This window comes from Myotis nattereri (genome assembly GCF_964212035.1).
Source record: "Myotis nattereri genome assembly, chromosome: 1".
NCBI classification, from domain to species: Eukaryota; Metazoa; Chordata; class Mammalia; order Chiroptera; family Vespertilionidae; genus Myotis; species Myotis nattereri.
In genome coordinates, this window is record NC_138075.1 from 50,795,158 (window position 1) to 50,818,953 (window position 23,796).

General features: G+C 41.7%; 1 protein-coding gene across 2 annotated transcripts in view; it reads left to right on the forward strand.

The window, feature by feature from the left end:
* The window catches only part of RORA (RAR related orphan receptor A), a gene marked incomplete at its 5' end in the record, with an annotated part of 724,182 nt that overhangs the window by 529,043 nt on the left and 171,343 nt on the right, over positions 1–23,796 (forward strand). For both annotated transcript variants that reach the window (XM_081094737.1, XM_081094736.1), the window contains one exon: positions 20,206–20,235. In XM_081094737.1, the coding sequence (XP_080950863.1) occupies positions 20,206–20,235 (30 nt within the window). The remainder of the gene's footprint in view (positions 1–20,205; positions 20,236–23,796) is intronic.

Below are 23,796 nucleotides of genomic sequence, written 5' to 3' on the forward strand. Positions count from 1 at the left end.
GTTGATTAATTGGAAATTTGCATGCTTCAAGACAGAGGGGTGAACACTTGTGCCCCTCTGGGGTTCTCTGTGCTGTTCTGTGTTCATTGAGGGAAGAAGAGGTGGTGGGAATGTGGTCAGCAATGCAAACAGCTTTCGACTGCATGTCCCTGTAACATGTCTTAGTGCTATATTTATCAATGGGCTCCAGGCCTCTGAGAAGTTCCCAAGGCGAAAACCTAACATAGCTTCCATGGACGTGGAGGGTAAAAGCCCTTGACCCTGCGACTTGATGAGAAAAAAATTAAGTGCTTCTTTAAGCAGCTTAGATTTATCTTGTCAATGTAAGTGATGGGAGGGGTTTGTTTTGTTTTGTTTTTGGGTTTTTTTTGGTGTTTTGTTTTTTTAATATGCTTTAGAAAAGAGATTATGTGTGTGCATGTGTGTGTGTTCATCTAAAGCATCGTCTGCTTTCTTCATTATGTCACCATCCACACTGTTCCTTTATGATAGACAGGGTTCATCTATTCCCCTGCTCTAAACTTAATTACTTTGCAATTAATTCTTTGTTGAAAATAGCAAGGCTCCTAAACTCAGAACATCTCATTGTGAGAAAGGCTGTTTGTGGATAGAGGTCAAGAGGACGTGTTGGAATATTCCGCAGCTCTGCCACAGATATCTTGAATGAAAAACGGCAGAGAGAAAAGGCCCCTTTCCAAACAGCATGGCTGCGGAAGGCGAGGGCTTCCTCCCGGACACACTGAGCTAAGAATGCTAAACATCGCCCCGTAGGAAATCTTATTCCCATCGTCTTCAGGAGCTAGCCATTTTCAGGACCTACTTTACCCGAAGTGAGAAAACTGAACCTCCAATTAGACGTTTCTGTGTGAGACCGGCTCACCTCCTCTGTGAAACTTCTAACTTCTGCAGTCCCCTCTCATCTTTGGTGCTCCTTATCAGAGCCTCTTCAGAAACTTAGCATATGAAGCATTTTACCATGTGCCATGGTACTTACAGGAGGATAAGGTGCTCGCTCAGAGCTGCAAGCTTCTTGAAGGCATTCATTTTTTATTCATTCAGCAAATATTCAGGAGAGCTTTTCCAAGAAGCTACTACGATGTGCCGTGCACAGTGGCACAGGTTCCGGGTCCAGAAAAAAAGGTGTCCCCGTACTTGATTGGAAGGAGTGATGTTTTATATCCTTGGGAGGGAGGATGTTGAGGGATGGAGTGTGCATGGGGGTTGTGTACAGACAGATAAACAAAAATGACACGGTATGAAAGCTGTAAGAATGGTAAACACAGAACAGGCAACGTTCCGGGGTAATTTAGAAAAGGTGCCCCTTCCCAGGGGTGTGCAGACCCGCCCCTGGGTTTGTGAATGAAATATATCCCCGCCCATCCCTTCCCCAGTGTTCTAGAGCGATGACCAAGCTGCACAACGGACCACAGCAGGCCAGACTAAGGGTGCAAAGGCAAGAGACAACCAACCCAGCATGTGTGTGTGTGGGGGGGGGGGGGGGATTCCTAGCAGAGGAAACAGAAGACCAAAAAGCTCTGAGTCCTTTAAGAACATGGACCACTGGGGAAGCTGTACAGGCTAAGAAACCAGTTGCCTTTCTTCAGCGTTATATGGGGGAAATGTTTATTGCTGGTGAAATACATCAGAGAAAAGATTCCTGACCTTTTTTCTGGTTTTGTCTACTGGGCGGTTCTTTTCCCTTCACGAAGTAGGGCGATGACTCTAGATTATCCTCGGTTCCCACATCTTCAAGGACTGAGCTGAAAGTATGCCTGTTCCCTGTGAATGGAATGAAAGATTTCCCTTATGTATCCACACATCAGCTCTGCTCCTTCCCATTTCTGCAAAGCTAGAGTTCCCAGGGATCGGGGCTCTGGTCAAACAGGATGGAGGTCACCACCCTGCTCTCCTTCTCTTACAGAAACACATGGCTGCCTAAAATCTCGTTCTGCAATACCTCCTTGCTGGCAATTGTCCTGGCAAAGGAGAGTAAGAAGGAGGGGTTGTTGTATCTCAGACACTTTGAATGGAGCGAGAAATTGTTATTCAAATCCCATTTGATGGCCTCTGTGCACATGGTTCTTCCCATGCACTAGTTTTTTCACAAAGTACATGCTTCCCCGGCCCCTGCCTCTCCACCCGACCCACTCCTCCTGTTTCTCCTAATGAGCACAGTTCCCTTGTCTGGGCAGGGCAGCCCACTCTGCAAGGCCCTTCCTGTCTTTGACCTCCCTGGCTTCCCTCCTGGGCAGAAAGCAGACCAGCTCAGGGAACAGCAGCAGGAGTGTCACGTCATGTTCTATCCGCATACTTTATGTGAAATCAGCGAATGGTGATGGTGCCCTTAGCGTCTAGAATAGAATTCTAATCTAAACAAACTTGGGCAAATAGCGCACAGAGCCTTTTATATAGAATCAACTCAATTTGAAAAACCATTGGTAAAAACTATATTAAAATATCAGCAGTAGTTTTCATTGCAAGCAAATACTAAATATACTAAGGATAAAAGTGAAATTTTCTATTGTGACGGTGATCTGTTACAGAGAGCATAAGCATTGGTATTATGTTCTATGCTTCTCTTATTATAATTCCCATTTTACAGAGAAATCAGGAGACATGCCCAGTTGCACTCAGTGAAAACAAATTTAAGAAATTGATGCTCCAAATCTTAATGTTGGCCTCATTTTCTTAACAAGGGGTGAGTTCACTCAAATTTACATATACAGTTTGGGGGCTAGAATTTGGCTGCAAGCCTTTTGATATTCCTGATTTTTTCTGACAGAACAGACAATACCTCATTTTGGAGAAGAGCAAGAAAAAGATGTAAGACAGTTGGTATATTGTTTGGACTGAAATTTTAAGAAATGGAGTGGAATAATTTACCTATAAGCAAACCTTAAGAAAGAAAAATAGAAAAGTATATCTAGATAAATTCCATTTTCAAATTTTAAACTAAATATGAATAATAAAAGCATTAAAATATTTTTAAAATATAGGTATATATGGTTTTGGAACAAAGTCTTTATTTTTTTTTTTTAATATATTTTATTGATTTTTCACAGAGAGGAAGGGAGAGAGATAGAGAGAGTTAGAAACATCGATGAGAGAGAAACATCGATCAGCTGCCTCTTGCACATCCCCCATCGGGGATGTGCCCGCAACCCAGGTACATGCCCTTGACCGGAATCGAACCTGGGACCCCTCAGTCCGCAGGCCGACGCTCTATCCACTGAGCCAAACCGGTTTCGGCAGAACAAAGTCTTTAAAGACAGACAAGCAAAGGCAGAAATCATAAGTAAAAGACTAACTAGATTTGATTTGATCCTACCCCCTTAAGTAAAATAATTTTATTTGCATATGTGGAAAAAAACAACCTAAACAAAATTTGGAAAGAAAAAAAAAAAGAAAGAAAAGCAACATTTAATTAATTTTACAGAGTTATTATAAATTGGCAAGTGAAATACTAATAACATAATACAAAAATGAGCAGAGATTATGAATAGGCAATTAACCAAAGAGGAAATACAAAAGTTAGCAAACAAAACAATCTCATGAGTGAACAAAAAAAGGATAAATTAAAAGAAGATACCTTTTTTAGTGTGTCCAGTTTCAGGATTTGTTTTTCATGGTAATGTTTAGTGTTGGTGAGGGTGCACATGACTCCAGGAACTATAAATTGACAAATACTTTACGTAGGGCACTTTAGTGGTTGGTATTCAATTCTTTAAAAAAGCTATACTTTCAAGAATGCAATGTTATTAAAAAAAAATTATAAATGCCAACAAAGACATATGTAACCAGAATATTTATAGTAGAGCTATTTTTAATAATAAAAAAATGGAAATGCCATAATGGGCTCTGATTATCAATAAGTGGTGGGATTAATGGGACTTTATACTCTCTAATTACTTTTTAAATTTTGTGTAGATTTTCTACAGTAAGTATGCATTCCTTTCATTTTTTTAATGATAAATGTATCTTTAAAAAGATACCGGAATGCTCTCACAGTGGCATGTCAGAGAGGGGGCAGGCAGTGGACGTGGCCTGCCTCTGGGGGGAGGAATATTTTACCACTGACATTGCTTAGAATTGTCAGCCTTGGCAACAATCAAAACCAAACCAGCTGTTAGTCCGCTTTTTACCATTTTAAAATTATTATTATTTACGTGATGTAAACCATTGCACGCTTGGCAACTGCTCCCGCAGCCTTGTCCCCTGCTTGGTGCACGACTGTGGCTGCTGAGGCGGCTAGAAAGAAAGAAGGAGGGGTCACGCCTCGATCTCAGCATCGAGTATGTAAGGATCACTTGAAATCGGTACTCTATTCCAGTTTCTACAATAAAAGGCATAATCATGTCAGGACTACCGACACGGCAGCGTGTTCCCAGCTTACCTCGGCGATCCCACTTCAGGGGTGGAGTGGCCTCCTTTTCACGTTGGAGGCTTTTGTGCTCTGCTGCGTGGAATCCCGTGGGAGAGCTGTGGCTGACTGAGAGGTGTAACTGCGGCTCTCTCCCGGAGGACCTGTGAACGAGATACCATATCATATGAAGGGCTATCCCCGCAGGCACCCTATAAATTTATTATAAAGCGCTGGATTGTGCAATAACAAAATAACCTATGGAATTGGAGGAAAGTGTGAAAATGAGAAATGTATGCCTCTTCAGAGTCACCCTGGACAACCTAGGACCATAGGCCGGATTTCATTAACACAAGAGCAGACCTTGTTTTAGTCAGAACAGACAGAAATACTGCCATGCGAGTGGATCTGAAGTTTCCAGGGTTGGGGAGAAAAAAGTAGACACATATCAGCTGACTTTTCTAGTAGCAAATAGCAAATGTGGACATTTCTGTAGTTTGAGGCAATATGAAGGGCTGATTAGACAATGCTCCGATCGTGTTTAACATCCATTTTGTAAAAGCTCCTTGGGAAGATCCTATTTGGGTTGGGGCTGCACTGGAAGGCTGGGGTGGGGAGGCCTCATTGGGGCAGCTGTGTGGGATGTACAGCATCCAACGGAGACTTGGGATTTTTGACAAAAACAATATGATAGGGATCATGTAGCTCTTTAGGTGTTTATTGTCCCAACCGGCTTGGCATTTAGTCATTTTTTAAAGGAAGTCATAAGGAGAGGTAACATGTGCAATAGGGTCCTTATTCAAAATCCTACAAAAAAGCAATGCTTAGCCATTGGAGCTGCTATCAGTTGGTCAGAGCTGAGAAATCCCTGCCCCTGTTTATTGTACCAACCCATCCAGAGTGAGAGCAGAGCATAAACCCCCTTCAGAAACCAGGCCCTTGCTTTCCCTGGTGAAACCCCTTGGGAGTCCCGGGAAACAGTGTTTCTGTCCCAGTTGCTCACTTTACAGGCAGATACTGTATATCTGCTCTATAAGTGTCATGAGAGGACTGGCTCCCACGCGTTAGGTTGATTTGAAAAATGATCAGAAGGATCACGACTGTGCTCTTGGAGAATCCAGGCGCCTCCAGGGCTGCACCCATTTTAGGAAAACCAGGTCTTTATCTTTGCTCGTGCTTGCCCTCGGCATTTGCTTCTGCAGCAGTCATTTTGCAGCAGCGGTCTAATGCATTAAGGATTGCAGGCACTGTTCCTAGAATTTTGATTCCGCAAACTTTATATGGTGAGCGGGTCAAAGGCGGCAAGCACGGTCAGGTAAAGCAAGGACTCTATGTAGCTGTGAGCCAGGGAGGATAAGCAGAGGCACCCCACAGCAGTAAAGCAGATGAGGGATAAGTGCCGCACAGACCGTCAAAGACCTATGTGGCCTGGCCCTGTGCTGAGAGAAGGGGTCGGGGGGCCGGATAGGAAAATGTAAAGGATAGGAAATCAGCCCAGCCCCAGCGGCTCAGTGGTTGAGCATCAACCTAAGAACCAGAAGGTTATGGTTCGATTCATGGTCAGGGCACAAGTCCGGGTTGCGGGCTAGATCCCCCTTGTGGGGTGGGCAGGAGGCAGCCTATCAATGATTCTCTCTCATCATTGATGTTTCTATCTCTCTCTCCCTCTCCCTCTCCCTCTCCCTTTCTCTCTGAAATCAATAAAAGGAAGGAAGGAAGGAAGGAAGGAAGGAAGGAAGGAAGGAAGGAAGGAAGGAAGGAAGGAAGGAAAGAAAGACAGGATATCAGAGAAATGTGGGCCTCTGGTTTGTTACTTTCCTAGAATCAGGGAGTGGTTATATAATCCACACCAGCAGCTTGAGGGCATTGGGCTAATAGTTAACTTAATTTTTCTGGAATGTCCTTTTTTTTCTTTTCTGTAAGTCAACCTAAGCAGAAAGAAAGTGGAACTCTCCTCAATGAATCAAACGTGGGGAGGGGCCAGCTGCAAAGACCCACTCCCCCTGGGTGCTGTACCTGTTCCCCAGCTCCTGGGCTGCACGTCCAGTGCAGGGGAAATGAATGGGTCCCATCAGCGAGCTGATAGGACAACTCCTTCAGATGAAGGAGACTGTGTACTTTGAGTGTCACCCTGAGAAAAAGGTGTCCCTCCCAGAGAAGCTGACAGTGCCACTCGTGGCAGGACTTCACTGTCACTGTTAAACCATATAAAATGATGACTTACAGTAAGGCTCAGAGTTTCCGCATAATATGTAATAATAATAAGACTTCAGCCAGCTTAGAAGTGGTGTCGGGATTCTCCGAGGGGCGGTGGCTTATCTGAGGTGGTCACAGAAGCAGGGCCTGGTGCCAGACTCGCTGTCTGAGGCTGATGAGCTCTGACGTTGGTGCTCCTGGCTCAGTCGCATTCATTCTGATTAGTCACTTCTGCCTTCATTTGCTGGAACTAACATTCTGAAAGTTTCCTTGTTTCATCTGTGTACCTTTTCTAGCCATTTTTAAAGCCCCCCTTCAATAAGGGACATTAGTATGACTCTTGGGGGAAAAACATTAGAACCTAGAGACATGAAGTGGGCTGAAAGCTTCCTGATGTCTGAGTTCACAGCCACCTGACCTTTGTCATATTGGCATCAGGGAATGACTTGTTTTATTTGTTCTGTTGCCTTGGAAACTGAGGCACATGTTTCATTTGTGCAAATTAGGAGTAACTGAAATAGTTCTCTTCTTCTTATAGAAGTTGAAGGGGTTATTTGGAAAATTTAGATCACGTATAAGGATCTTTTTAAAATGCAGATTAAAAAATCAAGATGTTTGTAAGGGAAAATACAGGGTGTCCCCCCAAAAATATACACACTTTAATAGCTGATAGCTCAATTTTGAAAATGAAACATACTTTAATAAACACTGCCTTTATAATTATTCAAAGTGTGTGTATACATAAATGGGGATACCCTGCCTATAAGCAGGAAGAGATCCCTGTCACATATGTCCCTTGATGGACATGGGCAGTTGAATCAAGTCAACAGGACCTCCAGTGGCCAAGGATGAAAGGGAATATGCTAAGGGTTGGGCTAAATTAACATAGCCTGCATTTTTTTCCTGTGCCCCCAAAACACTTTTTGCTTCCAAAGCTCACGGATATCAAGAGCAGTATTTGGGCTTCATGGAAAGAAGAGATGACTTCTAGGAGCATGAATGGGGCTGGTGCAAAATGGAATTTGGGTTCCCAGTTGAGGTTTCAGCTGACACTCATACTGTAGGCTTTTCCCCCTCAGCGCCATGAGGACAGACATTATCGCTATCTTCTTTGCTGTTGTATCCCCATCATCTAACATAGTGCCTGACAACAGGGGCAGGGAGAGAACAGGCAAGCATGCAGCCAGCGAGAGGCAGTAGATGGGAATGGGCAAAAGTAGGTTTACAGTTGTTCATATGGAAAAGAATACAATAATTAATAAATAAAAATACAAGAATAAACTCTGTTTCCCAAACTCATAACTATAAACCTACTTTTGTCCACTCCTGTATATGGCAAGTCTGAACAAATTTCACTTTGAATTGAAAGATCAGATTGTTCATACATTGTTCATTCATAAGATGCTCAAATAGTTTCAAGCTTTCCTTTGGCTCTGAGTTCAAATTAGTGATAGCTCTGAGATTAGAGGTAACTAATGCTACCTCACTGGATAGGGGTTGATTTCCAAATTCATAAAGACACTGAGAGCATTTTTATGCTGTGTGGGAGAAAGGGCAGAGAGTGGAGCACATGGCACTGTGTGGCAGAGTTGACCCACTGTATTTGGATAATGTCATAGTGGCCCCATTTCTCACCTTGACAGCTAGGAGTGTCCTCAAGGCTTGGACCAGTCCCCTCCAGCATCTTGCTTACCAGTACAAGGGGGTAGAACAGAGGGTCACTTACTTACACAGCAGTACAACATCTGGACTGCACAAAATGAGAAAGGACTGCCAGAATGTAAAGCTAGGAGAACCTTTTAGTGAAAAAGTTGATGCTGGTAGAAGGAAGAGGAAGCCACCGGGTTTTTGAGCCAGGATACAGATGTTCATCTCAGATGGGTTTTGCCGGATGCCTTAGCTCTTGATGTGGGCTTGGGAGGAACACATAAAGGATTCCCAAGAGAAGAAATACTGCAAGGACCACAGAAAATGCCACTGACTGAACTCTGGCCCTGGCTCTGCCACACAGGGGCCAGTCGACCTTGAACATGCCCCTCCATCTTTCTGACACTCAGTCTCCTCACTGAAAAACAGCTGAACAAAATCTTCACTCCTTACTTCACAGAGGGAGAGAAGGAAATCAGAAGTGAGGTTGAAAATATGCTGTCTATTGTGCAACAATGGATCCGCTGTTACAATGGTTAACTGCAAGTTTCCCTTGAATAATCTTCAAGTGATTAAAATGTAGGACACACACACACACACACACACACACACACACACACACACTCTGATGGGGAAATGCTACATCTTGTTTGAATGAGGATCAGATTGCTCTTCTGAATGATGAATTGAAATTATCTGTAAAGGGGCTGACCTGCAAGTTAGAAGCAGCCATAAGCCTTAAAATAACTGCTTAAGAGAGTAGCCAGGATTTCTCAGGTTCTTGTTTGAGATCATTAACCAGGGGATGTCTGATTCTGTTTAGGTTTCTAAATAGTGGCCTGCTTTCAAGAGTGGCTGCTATTCTATGTCACTGATGGGACTTTTATTCAGTCAACAAAACATGGACTGCTGAGAGCAAAGAGAACCAAGGGAAAGATTATCCAAGAGGGCAGACCCATTAAAACTATAGTAAAAAGGTAGCAGAGGGCCAGGGGAGAGGAAGGTGGGATTCAAAGTCAGGTCCGATTTATTTTCTACCGCATGCCTTCTTCACACGGCCATACCATTTCCATATTCCCTCATCAACCAAGGAGGTTATGTTCCTAAAATGTATCCTAGCTGACAAAATCATGATTGGGAGGGATTAAGACTCATTAAAAACAAGAATGCAAGGAGGAGAAATGAAAGGTATTAAATGTTTCTTTTCATAAACAGGAGAAGATGGATGGCTAAATACATATATTCTGAAAGTATCTGCTCTCCAAAGCACTAGAATCGACTCTGGGCAGTAGCACTCTCCCTCAGAAATGCCGCTAATGCTGCTATTGCATATTCAGATGCGCAGTCACAGTAGCTCACACACTTAACACAAGGGAGACTGAGCCTCTTTGTAAAAAGTTCCCCAGCCAATAAGGATGTTTTATTATGAAAATTTCAAACATACACACAAAGGGAGGCAACAATGCAATGAATTCCCTAACACCCAACACCCAGATTGAACGCTTTTCAAGATTTTGCCACACTTGCTTCTTCTATCATTTTTTCTTTGCTGGAGCATTTTAAAGCACATTTCAGACGTAGTGTCATGTCATCTCTGCAGGTTTCATATTTCAATATTCAATTCTGTGCCTGCTATACTTACTCACATTCTCCTTCATTTTCAAGGCCACTCAGAGGGTTTGTAATTGTTATTTTGTTTTGTTTTCTGGGCCCACTCTGTGGCATAAACTCACTTTCCCTTTCTGTTTCACTCCGGGAGACATGACCTGGACCACGTGGTTCAGAAGAGTATGAATCAAGAAATGATGCTACGTATTCTATTTAAGAAGAATGACCCCCAAACTCACATATCAACTAATCATAATAAAAATTATAATAGTAATAATAATTCAAGGATTTCACATCTGGGCTATACAAATAGAAAACACAACTATCTTTTAAAAATAAACACTAAGTTTGGCTATTGATCCCAGTATAATTCAGTGCAATGACATCCTGACTTTCATTTTTAAATTACTGTGAATAGAAGGGAGATTGCTAGACACAGGTTAACTTCTAAGCTGTTATAGCTAAGAGCCGTGAGTGCTGAAGTCAGTGTTTTCAAAACTCCTTTCTCAATCTCAGAAATGGGAGAGTTAAACTCTCCTAAATTCCCATGTATGAGGAGTTGTGCAAGCTCTTCTTGCTAGAGCATGTGGTTAAGAGGGAATTTTTTTTCTGTAGGTTCTTTATTATGCCAGAGCCAATGTGAGATTAGCTTTACAAGTTAGGTTATAACCTTTACAGCTTCTGCGTTGGGACTCTGTTAGCAAGATCATAAAGATCTTTCTAACAGACGAGGCCTATGTGCCCTGTGTTCTGTTCTGGTAATGACCAAATTGATTTTATCAGAAGTGTTTAAAAGTGCCATTTTAACTTTCCTATTGATTGTCTGATCCCTGGGTCCTGCGGTTGGTGTGTGTTCTCTCCCCTCTCACTTTTATCTGTAGCCTTCCTTTCATATTTTTCTCTTCGCCTCGGCAAACCTTTCCTTTTGTTCCCCCTGACCATCTCATTGAGCACTTGCCTCACCGCCTATAACCCCCTATCTTCTCCGTATATTTCTAGAGGTCTAGGCTTTGGGGTCACAGTTGGTAAACTAGATGTGTGGCTTTTGGAAGCCACTCATTCATTTATTTGACCAATTTTCTTGCCCTCCTACTATGGGCCAGGTACCATTGTAAGCACTAAAAATACAATGGTAATCCAGGAACATGAAGTCACTAACTTTAAGAGGTGGCATTGTTGGAAAGACATAAACAACTATTTAATAGAATGCCACAAGGAGAGAAGTACAGTTGAGAAAAGTGGAGAATGGGGAAGGGAGCACAATTCTAGAAAAGCTGATCTGGGAGCCCTCTGGAGGGGGTGACATCTGAGCAGAGATCTGAATGGAATGTTGCTGCATATTTTTTAGTCTTTTTTTCTATACATGTTTGTCTAAATTTTTTTCTTCTTTTGACAGAAGTAGAATCACACTGTGCTTTGGGACTTTGACTGCTTTTTCCCTCTTAAGACAGCTAGAACATCTTTCTGTGCAATTAACTTTTCACTCTTTTAAGAATGGCAGAGTATTTCATCATGTAGACGTACTGTGGTTTATGTAACTCACTCTCTACTGTTGACATCTGGATTGTTCCTCCCTACCATTTTGCTGATAGAAGCAATGCTGTGATGAAAACTTTCTGAGTACATCGGTAATTATTTTCAGAAGCCTACATTTCTAGTGATCGAGTTGAAGAAGAAAATATTTTCCCTTCTTTTTAGAGATGAGGAAACTGAAGCTCAGAGGGATTCTTTTAGCCAAACTCATACAGGGGCACATGGCGGAGCTGAGACTGGAATCAGATTTCCCGACTCCAACTCTCACATGGGAAAATAGATTCCCTAATCTAATCACCACCAGCGTAGACAAAGTCTGCGATTGCAAAGGGAAGGCCTTGGTGACTACTTTCTTTTCTTGAATTGTCTCCAAGCAGTGGCCAGTCCAGACAAACTATGTAACATTCTCTCAGCAGAGGAGAATAAAGGGTCTGCAAATACATATTTCATCTTTCTTCTTCAAGATGATAATAATTTTTAGAACTCCTTTACAGACCCTTGGCATCCTGTGTTAAGAAATGATTGAAGCCACCTCTCAACTTCTAAGTATTTAGTTCTATCCCACTGGATCTTGGGGCTCTTAGTATTCATCCTGGTTCTGACTGTGGAACTCATCCCTCCCCCGCCCCCGGCCCCAATTTAGAACCAAATTTCGATTGTTTCCACTTCAGCAGGTTCCCTCTCCTTTCTAGACAATCCAGGACATAAGTGAATTCCTGGAGGTGTTTCCTCTTTTGCCATAACTACACCCCTGGTATATCCAGGCTTTGGTTTGGGGGTAGCTTCAGACCAGGTGAAATTTCTTTAGTCATTACTTGCATTGACCTCATAGGCTGATCAGGATCCATGCTCCAGGAGGCATGATTTAGTTGTCTACACAAGGGCATAATATGTGAAAAATGTTCACAGTGCCTGACTTCCTTTGGGGCCCAGCTCTATAATCTCTGGGTCATCCTCACCCAACCAGTTCTGGTAGCTTTTAGCGTGTGGATTGCAGCTCTGGCCACGTGTTAGGCAGCATCCAGGCAAGTCACCTACAGACAGTTCAAGTCAATACCTGCCCCTATTCGTGACAAAGATAAACAATTTCAACAGATTACAGAGGTACAAAAAGTAAAGCATTTCCTGGAAAAGTGTGGTAAGAACTGCTGATTGTTACCTGAGTTGTACTATTTACTTATAAGATAAAACCGCTCAGTTCTAAAAGGCTCAGCTGGAAGTGTCGATAGTTGTCATTTCCCACATTCATGCTCAGAGCGCCAAGATCAAATTTAAGTCAACTGGGTAATGTCTAATGGGTAGCTCTGTTTTCCATATAGAGACTCAAGAAAGTACATTTGAAAGAGCAAGGTTTCATATTATTCTTACTGTCCACGAGTGCTAGTCAAACATTTGGCACCAGCAAGCCATAGGAGAAGAAATTTGCCTCCTTGGGTATGGACTTTTCATCATGCATTGAATAGTGAGCCCTAAGAGACAAGGTGGATATTTCCCCAATAAGCTGAATCTCAAACTTTCTTTCTAGGATAAAACTGAGGGTCTCTTTATGTTGACTTTGCTGGGGGACCAGGAATAAGGTTTTATCCTTGGGACTGGTTTGTCAAGAATAAAGGCAGGACTTGAAAAAGGATATAGCGCTGGCCCGCCTGTCAGAAATTAAAAGATATTTCTGAGTACAAATGTCAGGACACATGACCTACAGATGGAGGAAAGTTATACACTTTTTTTTTTAATTCAAAAAACTGGAAAAAAGTCCTCTTATCCATACCAATAACCATTTTCAAACTAAAATGGCATTTTTGTCATGTTGTAAAAAGCACCTTGATTGGTAAAAGGACTGAAGTATTACTACTGAAACAGCTCAACCTAGGCTCACATATAAAATAAAAGAAAGCTCACATTAAAGTATTATTTATCTTCATAATTAGTATTTCTAAATGATTCTTAAAGGCTTTTTATGCAATTATTAAATGTTTGATTGTCGGAACATTGCTAATGCCTTGATGCCTTCTGCCTGTTGTCCTTGGTCCCTGCAACCCTGGCACATCATTTATTTCTCTTTCAAGTGAACCCAAAGCATTAGTGTCCATTAAGAATTTTTGAAACAAAGTCCGGAGATTACTTGGAGCACTTTCAGTCATATGTACTGATTATCATTAATAGCTCCTTTGTCCTAGACAAGGACATTGTTTTGTAACATCATGTTGGTAAGGCCCTGGTCAACTGAGTCCCTGGTCTGCCTCCTGCGTAGATTATCTCCTGAGCAATGTGAGGGATAGAGCAAGCTCACAGGAAAACTCAGGAAAGGGGCGGGGGGAGGCACAGGGCCAGCGCGAAATGATATTTTGTTCTTTATGAAACAATTGTCAGCCATTAAAAAGAAAGAGCCTAAATGCTGAGCCTTGTTTCTGAGCTAGTATTCACGTGCTACATTTAGGTTGCTGTTTTAACTACTAGCTTCTTACAATAAAGCATCAGAAACAAGTCCAGGTAGGAGCGAGTGGACCCAGGAGACAGCAACTTTCTGCGCAGGATGCTTGCTGAGAATATGGTGGGAAGGAGGTTATGTGTTCCAGATTTTGTTGTGAAAGTTCTGTCTGAGCTCTCAAACCCTCATTTACCATGTTATCCACCTGTTTAACAACATTTCCCTAATGGGCATGCCTGTCCCCGCCCATGGGATATCTCTCTGCTTATCCCAGGCAAAGTGTCTGCCTTAGAAACATCCTCAGTGGAGAGGGGACAGTTGTCTATGGGGACACTATGCTGGGTATGAGAAATCTCTTACTGGTCTTACTCTAAACTTATCACAGAGAATTTTATCTCTATTCCATAGAGAAGAAAACGAAAGCTTAGGGAGGTTAAGCCATTTGCCCAGGAACTCATGGCTTGACCAGTGAGCATCTTATTAAATTCAGGCGTCTAGTGAGGAGGGAGAATAAGGCTTTTGAAGGCCTTCAGAGTGGGAGCCCTCCTTTTATAGAACTTAAACTGAATCCATGTGTGGGGCTAGTGTAGACTCATAGCTAGGTGGCCAATTATAGATTTTGTTAATTTTCATTTAGTACATCTCCCTGTCCCTACCATACAAACTCACTTGAAATGTGGCAACATTGGCATATTTTAAAACAGAAAGAAGAAAAAAAGAAAAACTTAGCTGCATTTTATTTTCAGTATTCTTTATTGTGTTTTTGTTTGTTTGTTTGTTTTTCTTTTTGTTTTATATTCTAGCACAGAACTTACCCAGGTTGGAAATATGTCTTTCTCAACAATTGTCATTTTGAAAGAGAACAAGAGCCGACATGCAGGCTGAGTACTGGCAAAGCGGCAGAGGGGCATCTCTGTGCCTGGGGACCAGTCCGGAATGCAGGCCTCTAGCTTAGCAATTGGCATGTCTAGGGAAAAGGAAAGGTGCCATTTCTTACACCCCCCCCCAAAAAAAAAGAAAAGTTAAAATAAACTTGGTGCCCAGACAATTGCCTAGAAATCAAGATACAAGAAGAAGTCCATCAAGGAAGTTAATTGGTCCAAGATCTAACATTATTGGAAATATCAGATCACATTCTGAAAATGCTCTGCTCCATGATGACTATAACTCTGCAACTACTGATAACAGTGACAGTGATAAATTCGTGGCATTTCATTCCATTGCCTTTGCTTTACTGGGAGGCATGGTGGGCTAAATAGAGTCAGGCAGTCTTGCTGTATTAGAAGCCCTACATTGGGTAGAGTATTCATGGAGACTTTTCCTCTTAGCTTTAAGTGTTATTAATTTAAAACTGCTGTCATATTGCTAAGTTAGAAATTAAAGCATTAACTGAAAATAAATCCTCTCTCTCTCTTTCTCTTTCTCTCTCTCTCTCAGATCAGATCTGAGTGAAAAATAATATAAGGAGTCTTGCAACTTTATCAAAAGGTACCATTTTTCTCTAGCCCAGATAATTTTAAAATATCACCCCAAAGAAGTGTATCTTTTACTTATATAACCTTTTGTGGGCACTGCCTTCTTTCTTCTTTGGATTTAAAGGCAGAAAGGAAAAAGTTTCGGGTGGTTACCTTTGATTGTGAGCTCCATCAGATTTTGTACAGCAAGAAATAGACCTGACAGCCTGTTGCTTAGAAAGAGGAGGTTTGGTTTGATAGCTAGAAAACAGGGCAAGGAGCCATTGATCAATGAACTAAAAGGGAAATTAAGGATCATGAAGTTCAACTGCCTCATTCAACCGATGAGAAAACTAAAGCCCAGAGAAGTTAAGTGACTTGCCTAAATCACCCAGCGTGTTCACTTTTGGCTTGGGGTATGTTAGTGCTTTGTATTTAGGAAGTTGGTTCTACCCCATCACTGTGCTACAACTCCATGAAGCCCCTGTGTCTGTAGAGAGCAGGACTCTGCTCAGTGGCCTGTTGGCAAATCTCAGGGAAAGAATCGTGGTGTCCTTCCCAGTCATTTGGAAATGAACCTAAGCCTTCACAACATCTGGACTAGGTTTGATACACTTGGGTGGTGGTGATCTAAGTCCTTCGCCTGTGCTGGTCAGCAGCCCACTTAGCCCACCTGCCAGTGAGCAAGTAGATTCCCTTGAGTTCAGAGAGTAAAGACTCCAGTGGAGCCCTAACCGGTTTGGCTCAGTGGATAGAGCGTTGGCCTGCGGACTCAAGGGTCCCAGGTTCGATTCCGGTCAAGGGCATGTACCTTGGTTGCGGGCACATCCCCAGTAGGGGGTGTGCAGGAGGCAGCTGATCAATGTTTCTCTCTCATCAATGTTTCTAACTCTCTATCCCTCTCCCTTCCTCTCTGTAAAAAATCAATAAAATATATTAAAAAAAAAAAAGACTCCAGTGGAGTTCAGGGTCTAGAACAGAGTACACTTGCTTTTAGGAAGTTGGTTGTCTGTCTCATGCTTTCCTCCATCAAATATGAAATTTGAAGTCAAGAGCATTGATCTCAATACCAGAGTCCTAGGTCATGAGTCAGTGTAAAACCCAAAAATATCATGAGTAGCTATGGCTTTTCTTTTAGGAGAACATTCTAATTCAACTTTGTTAAAATAAGGCTGTGTGGATTGCCCACTCTTTGTCAAAGTAAATAATTAACATTTATATCACCCTTCCTAGTTTGTAAAGCTTTCCACACATCCTTATTTCATTTTAATTTTCACAACAGCCTCCTGAGTATTATTATTATTATTATTATTATTATATGACATACTAGAGGCCTGATGCACAAAATTCGTACAAGGGGCTTGGCCCTTGCAGCTGCGGCAGCTTGCCTCAGCTCTCACAGCCCTGGCTTCATCCGGAAGGTCATTCGGCTGTCCGGTCTAATTAGCATATTACACTTTTATTATTATAGATAATATAATACTTTACAATTACAAAGGCCCAGAGCAGGTAAGAATTTGCCCATGGTCTCTCAGCCAAGAGGCAGCAGTGTGGATGGTCTAAGAAAGCAAGCTCAAGTCAGCTTGACTCCAAAGCCAGTTATCTTAAGAGCTGCCTATAAAAAGTTTACTCTTTTACTCTTTACACTCTGGCTGGGTGGCTCAGTTGGTTGGAACATAGTCCCATACCAAAAGGTTGAGGGTTTATTGCAGGTCAGGGCACATACCTATATTGTGGCTTCCATCCCCAGTCAGGGGTATGTTTGGAAGGAAACTGATCAATGTTTCTCTCTCTCCCTCTCCCTTTCTCTCTCTCCCTTTCTCTCTCTCTCTCTCTCTCTCTCTCTCTCTCTCTCTCTCTCTCTCTCCTTCCTCTCTCTCTCAAATCAATAAAAACATGTCTTTGGATGAGGATTTTTTTTTAAAGGTTACTCTTTTCTACAGCTATTTTCCTACATAATACTCATCAAAATTTGTATTTAGAAAACCTAATTCTCCAAAAAAAATTTTGATTCAGAACTGCAATTGCTACCAGTAGCCTTAGGTCCAGATAAGTCTTCCCTCTTCCACTTGAGGACCTGAGCAATATATGACTGCTGCGGTCTCACTGAGGATGAGTTCTATGATGAGAAAGATGTGAATCTGGCAACCTCTGGAGAAATGAGAAGAAAAAGGGAAGACCCTCCCCACCCCATTAAAGGGTGAAGAAATGGCTGCTGGTCACAAGGCATGGCACCCAGGCCTCTGGTGGAGGCCCTCTTTCACCCAAGCCCTGGTGGGCTCCCTGGTTTAAATATTCTTTTTGAATATTTACTCTTTTTTATTGTTAGTATTTATTGTTGAAAGTTTACAGATGTCCCCTTTTTTCTCCATTTGACCCCTTCTAGCCCACCTCCTGCCCAGGCCTTCATCACACTATCATCTGTTTACTCTTTTGAGAGGCACTCTCTATACCATGGTTTTAAAATGTGTGCCATGAACACACTTCCAGTCTGATATTAGCTTCCTGAAAAGTGTTTTGTTATGCTAACTAAAAACTGCCCTGAGCCTCAGCTGGTCCATCTGTGAAATGAGAAGGAAGTTTTTTGCTTTTTTCCCTCTTCTGTGGTGTCAGTTACTATGAAGTTCTAGATCTTCTAGAGAGGAAGGAGTGGCACAAATTCAAGGCCTTAGTGTGATCACACTTCTTATTTGTCAGGAGGAGGAAGGGAATTCCGATTAATTTTCTGATCATTCCATTCAATTTGTCTTTTGTGTGTTCATTGTTTTCATTTATTTGCTTTTTCTAGGAAAATAGAATTTTGTCTTCATAATGGATATCAAGTAAAATATGCACAGTCCTATCTCCATATTCAGGAGCTGTGATACATTTAAGAAAATATATTTCTTTTGTGAGAGGAGTGTGTTTTTTAACCCTTTCTCTATAAAAAATATGTTTATTGATTGGTATATTATTCATTGTATATACTAGATAAAATTCACATTGTATTTGTATAGGTTCGGGTTGCCCAGTTAAATCTGAACTTTAGATGAACACTAAATTGGTATCTGAAATTCAAATTTTACTGGGGATCCTGTTTCTTATCTGTTAAATCTGGCAACTCTAATACAGGTGTCTCCCCTGATTATTTCTATTGACTATTAATTGGCAGTTACACAAATCTGAGGGACCGAGTTCGTGTTGTCGCTGAAGTCATGCTTTCTCCCAGGGACAGAGATGAGACGTTTCAGCTCCGTGCGACTGTGATTTCAAAGAGCAGGCAGCGTTCCTGGAAAGAGTCTCTAAATCTATTATCAGTGTAATCATCATGGAAATATTTGATGAGAACACTGCATCACGCTGTATAATACATTTTAAGTAGAAAAGTCAAAGCAGTGGTATTTTCATCAGGCCTTTGGGCGTCAGGAGAAAATAGTCCCACACTCAGCGAATATAGATAGGTCTGTCTTGGGCTGTGTTAAATCCAATTGTGTGGAGGTTCTGAATAATCAGGAGCGACGGCATAAGCACTTTCTCTTCAAAGTGATTTTACAGAAAGCATTCTTTCCTGAGGAAGGTACACACCGAGCTCTCATAATGCTGAAAGAGCACTAATGTATCAATTTGTGGGCGCTGGTGTCATGAGCTGGAGCTGCAAATTGTACTCAGATTTTAAACTCACTCGCGGTTGCTGTTGAGGGAAGTTCCCTTCCCGTGACCATGCTTATTTCACAAACTTCTGGAACACTGTTTCCGTTCCCTTGTGGGAGAGAGAGCCTTCAAGGCTCTTTGCAGTAAGTTCTAACTTCACTTTGCCACGCCAACTCAAACACGATGAAAAACAATAGTTACGTTTTCCTCAATAAACGGGGGGTGGGGAGAATTTGAGTTGGGCTATGTAATTTCAGCTTCCCTAAGTAAGCCTGTTGGAAAGTTGTGGGGGGAACAAGTGTGTGATTTTGGTCTTGGCGTACGACTTTGGAACTAACTTTTTTTTTTAATGTCTACCGTGGATTTTCAGAATAGATTTCTTCTCTGTACCATATGTTCCATAGCTCAGTGATAAGTCTGATGTGGGTGCCAAGTTTTTCAACAACTTTTACTTTCCAGAGGAGGGTTAAATAACTCTCTTAATAACTTGAAAGAAAAAAATCAAGGCTTACCGCAGTTCTTAGTCACAGGCCTAATGTGTTCAAGAGCTTTATGACTTTGAGCCCACTTGGTCTGAAGCATGTCCTCCAAGAAGGAGGAAGCAGGAAGCGTTCAAAATGGAGTCCTTCTAAAACAGAGAGAGCACTGTTGGCACTGAGCACGCGTGCATGTTATCTTTATGTGGTCTCAGGTGCCTAATCTTGCTTGGTTGCATTTTGTCACCTGCTCTCTGTAAATGATCTTGGAAACATCAAGGGTGCTGAGTCATGAGTCCATGTTGTCATTCGGTCCGTGTTCATTTCGGTGCCGTGTACAGTGAAGTCATTCCCCTTCTGACCCTAACGAGTATGAACAGATAGGTGCGTTTTGTGGATGTGTTTTCCCTCACCATTAAAAGTGAAGCTTCAGGCGAGCAGGAAGAGTCATGTTCATTGAAAAGCAAACACAGAATCAATGGCCATAGCAAATTAATTGCTCTGTTGTCTGGGTAGGTTGGCATCACTCTCTTGAGCCTTGAATCTTCCCCACTCTGCCTATAAAGATGATTGTCTCCCCTATTTAAAATTAAAAAAAAAAATAAGAGTCTTCTCTCACCCTGTTTAATCACTGTCTGTGCTACTTCTTTTTACCACGGGAGCTCTTACATCAGTAGCCGATGCTCACTGTCCCCGTCATCCATGGTTGCATTACGCTGGGGTAGGTCCTGTAACACTGCCACGTAAGGCTAATCCTGCTTCTGCATCACCATCTGAACAAAATGTGTTTCTGAATAGACTGTGCATGATGTACATTCCAAGAAGCACACACAGGACACATTCTTACCTTTGTCATTATTTCCTCTCTTCTAGGTATCTCAGTAACGAAGAAGACGCATACATGTAAGTAATGCTTTATTTTCTTGTCCCAAGTTTTCTGAAGAATTGGAATTCGCATATGTCTGGCTGCTGTGACCCTTCAAGTATAAACTAATGTTTCAGCTGTGATCCATGGTCAACAGAGGTCATATTTTTCTACCTGTAGTGGTTGGAAGGGGTACATTTCCACCTGTGTGTTCTGAGTGTGTGTTAAAAAGAGTCCAGACATATTCTGATGAGTTCTAGTGATTTAAGCCATTAAGCTGTAGAAAAATCATAAAATCTAGCTGGGAGGATCAGTTAATTACTTATCATTCTTACCCTCGATCCTTCTTAAAAGAGTTATGTTTCTAGGAAACATCACCTTGTTTTCTTTTAAACTTTGGTCTCCTTTTCCTCACCACTAGCTCACGATGTAGGCCGTCTTGTACTTGTGTCTGTGGAGCAGAGATACTGACTGGGAATAGGTGCTGTTGTTTGACCATGAGTGTGGCCGCCAAGGGCCCTGGTTAATGGCATCGGCAGTTTGATGTGGAAATGTGCGCTGGATTTATACTCTGTACTCATTCCCACTTCTCAGGCTCAACTGCTTTCATCATTTGCCTTCATTCAAACTGTACCATAGTTTACCAACTCACGTCAATGTAAAGTGTTGTGATTTTCAATCTGAGCAATAATGTTTGACTGTGCTTTGAACCTCGGGATGAAATGAATACATCATTGATGCAGGCAGTCAACGTTCACTGTGTTTGACCAGCATATTTAGACTTTGAATGAATAGCGTCATTAGAATTCCATAACTATTTTAGACCACAGATATGTGCTACCTATGAGATATGTGTGGGCATCCTTCTAAGGCAAGGAGTGGAGATATTTATGGCACAATACAGGGCTGACAAAGACATGTCCCCAAATTTTTCCTAATTACACTTTAAATTTTTTTGATTTCTTGTGAAACATTTGGGGGAAAAAATCTGTTTAACCGCAAAATAGTTTATCTTGTGCCTCAGTTGATTCTTGAAACCTTCTCTTGGGTTTGTCTGTCTGTCTATCTGTATTTGTAGCAAACAAAAAAGCAAACAAAAAGAAATCCCACTAAATCAGATGGTTGCCTTACTTTTAGGGCCCAGTCCTATAGTCTCCCCACATTGCTCTCCCAGGGGCTTCAGTGGAATATTCGTTTGAGGAAAGATGAAAAGGTCAGGCCTGTAATGGACACATGATCAGGGCAGCACCTCCATCTTTCAACACACAGTTCCAGTTGGCTGTCCCTTCATCAGGGTAGCCTGTGGCCCTTAGCTTTTGGGGGGATGTTTTGTTGTCATCGTCGTCGTTGTTCTTGCTGTTGTCGGTGCATAATTGAGCTCATGATGACTGAGAGATTGACAGTACAGGAGACTGAAGTCCTCTGTATATCCGCAGGGCAGGCATGGTACAGAGCGCTTCCTTGCACAGCCTTGCCCATGAGCTCGTCCCTGGCCTGGAGGGACCCACTCTAGAGGTGGTAAGTAATTCAGTCTTTCTGCTAGCTCAGTCCTGGGCCTCTCCCAAACAGGGGCGGATGATTGTGCCTACTGTTTCTGGTGGTTTGGGGTATGGACTCCTGGCCACCTGGCAATATACAGAAAGCCACTAACTATTTGCATTGTGACTTGGCTCTTGGATAAGTGAACAGAACCACTAGTTCAGCTCCATTGGATACCAAGAGTCCTCCTCAACTACCAGTGAGACAGAGACTGTAGGTTTTCATTAATATATAGACTGTCCATCCATAAGGATCTTCAAGGAATTGTCATTCTTGAGTAATTTCATTCGTCTATTGTAGAAACAATCACCTGTGGTTGGATTTAAATTCATGGGAGGATTTAGGTGACAGCATGAGACTGGTAGCTAGTGATGAAAACCTGGATTTCTAGTAAGAGGCAACAAACTTGGTTGGCCTTGCAGCAAAGGCTTAATTAACTAACTCCATCAGCTATCAAGATACAGCCAAACTGGGTGGATTTTGATTGCCTTTTTGACTAAGAAAATGAGCAGGGACATTCTTACACATTAAGCATAAAGTAAATGTAGAAAGGCTTAAAATAAAGCTTCCTTTATGTAATTCAAATATTAAGTTGACAGAAAGATTTAGATCAGAAATCACCTTCGTTTTTTGATTGATGTTTACTCTCATGATTTGGGGAAGGGGGCCCAAAATAAAATAGCAAGTCAAGTTGGGCAGCATGGCACCTGAATAGACACAAAACTTTGCACATGCCAAGAAGAAATTGAATTGTCCAAGTTGTGTGTTAGTAAAAGTCTTATGCCACTTAAATGTGGAGATTGCTTTTGTCACCACACTCCGCAGACAGCCCATCATATTTCTGATCTTAGCATCTCTACAGGGCCCACAACTTGTGAGGAGGAAGAAAATCAACCACTTCTTTCTCTAATAACAGCCACCTAAATGACTTCTTTAGCATCTGTCGGATTCTGCTTGAAAATGGAACTGTTCAAACTTGCCTATAAGTTGTCTTAAGATGTTAAATTCCAGCTCCTCTTAAATCATCTTGACATCTGTTCTTCAAAAAGTTTCACTATCAGTGAAGTGTATGAATTCATTTATGTCCTGTCTCACAACTTCCATTTTTAGCCAGGGTTCTGGAAACCTTGGTCAAGGATTGACTACATAATCATCAACAGCTCAAGTCACCCCCCATTAGCACTTTCAATCTGCCCTCACAGAGAGATTGTTCAACTTACAAATTAACATGTACAGTTGTAGAATATATTATCAGACCAGAGTGTCAGCTCACAGGTACACCAGTCAGAGGTGCAAGAACTACAAAGTGAACCTGAATAGTTGTGACACCTGATAATATTTTAGGCCACCTTATTACCTGGAAAGCACAGGTATTGCTTTTCAAAAAAATATGTTTTAATAGAGTTGAGCCAAAAATTCCCAGGAAAGGAAATCTTATTGTTAGCTTCAGAGGACTCCATAAACATGGTCTTTGGAGAACTCATTCTCCTGAGTTCCTGAGAAGAGAACCTTTTGTGTTTGTCATTAACTTTACTTGACCAGTGGGAAAAGACAAAGCTTTGGGGCTTCTAGTACCAAGTCATCAGGACCAAATTGGTTAAGGAATTCTTACATTTTTGCTGTTCTTCAATTGTTGATTGGAAATATTGCTGCTGGTTTGGGGTGTGGGAACATAAAAGGGAGTTATTACTTATAGGATAGGAACATACTAGAGACATTTTATACTGTGATATAGAATTTCAATCTAATTTTTGTGGTGATTATATAGCACCTGTATTTGGTTGGACACTTTCAGGATTGTTTTTGCTATGGTGTTTCACAAGTTTGTTCTGGTCTCTTTCCTGCTGAAATAGTACCATGTGGAGAAGTATCTTTTTCTTGGAATCGACTGCTATCTTGGTTTTTCCTATTTGCCAAGGACAACTAGTTGGTCATTGGTCCTGACTTCTTACTTAATCTAATTCTACTTCAATAATTCCGCATTCACTAAAATGTTAGAATATGACAAATATGGAGAAGAAGTGAAAAATGCAATAGATCATCTTAACTGCTTCCAGTTA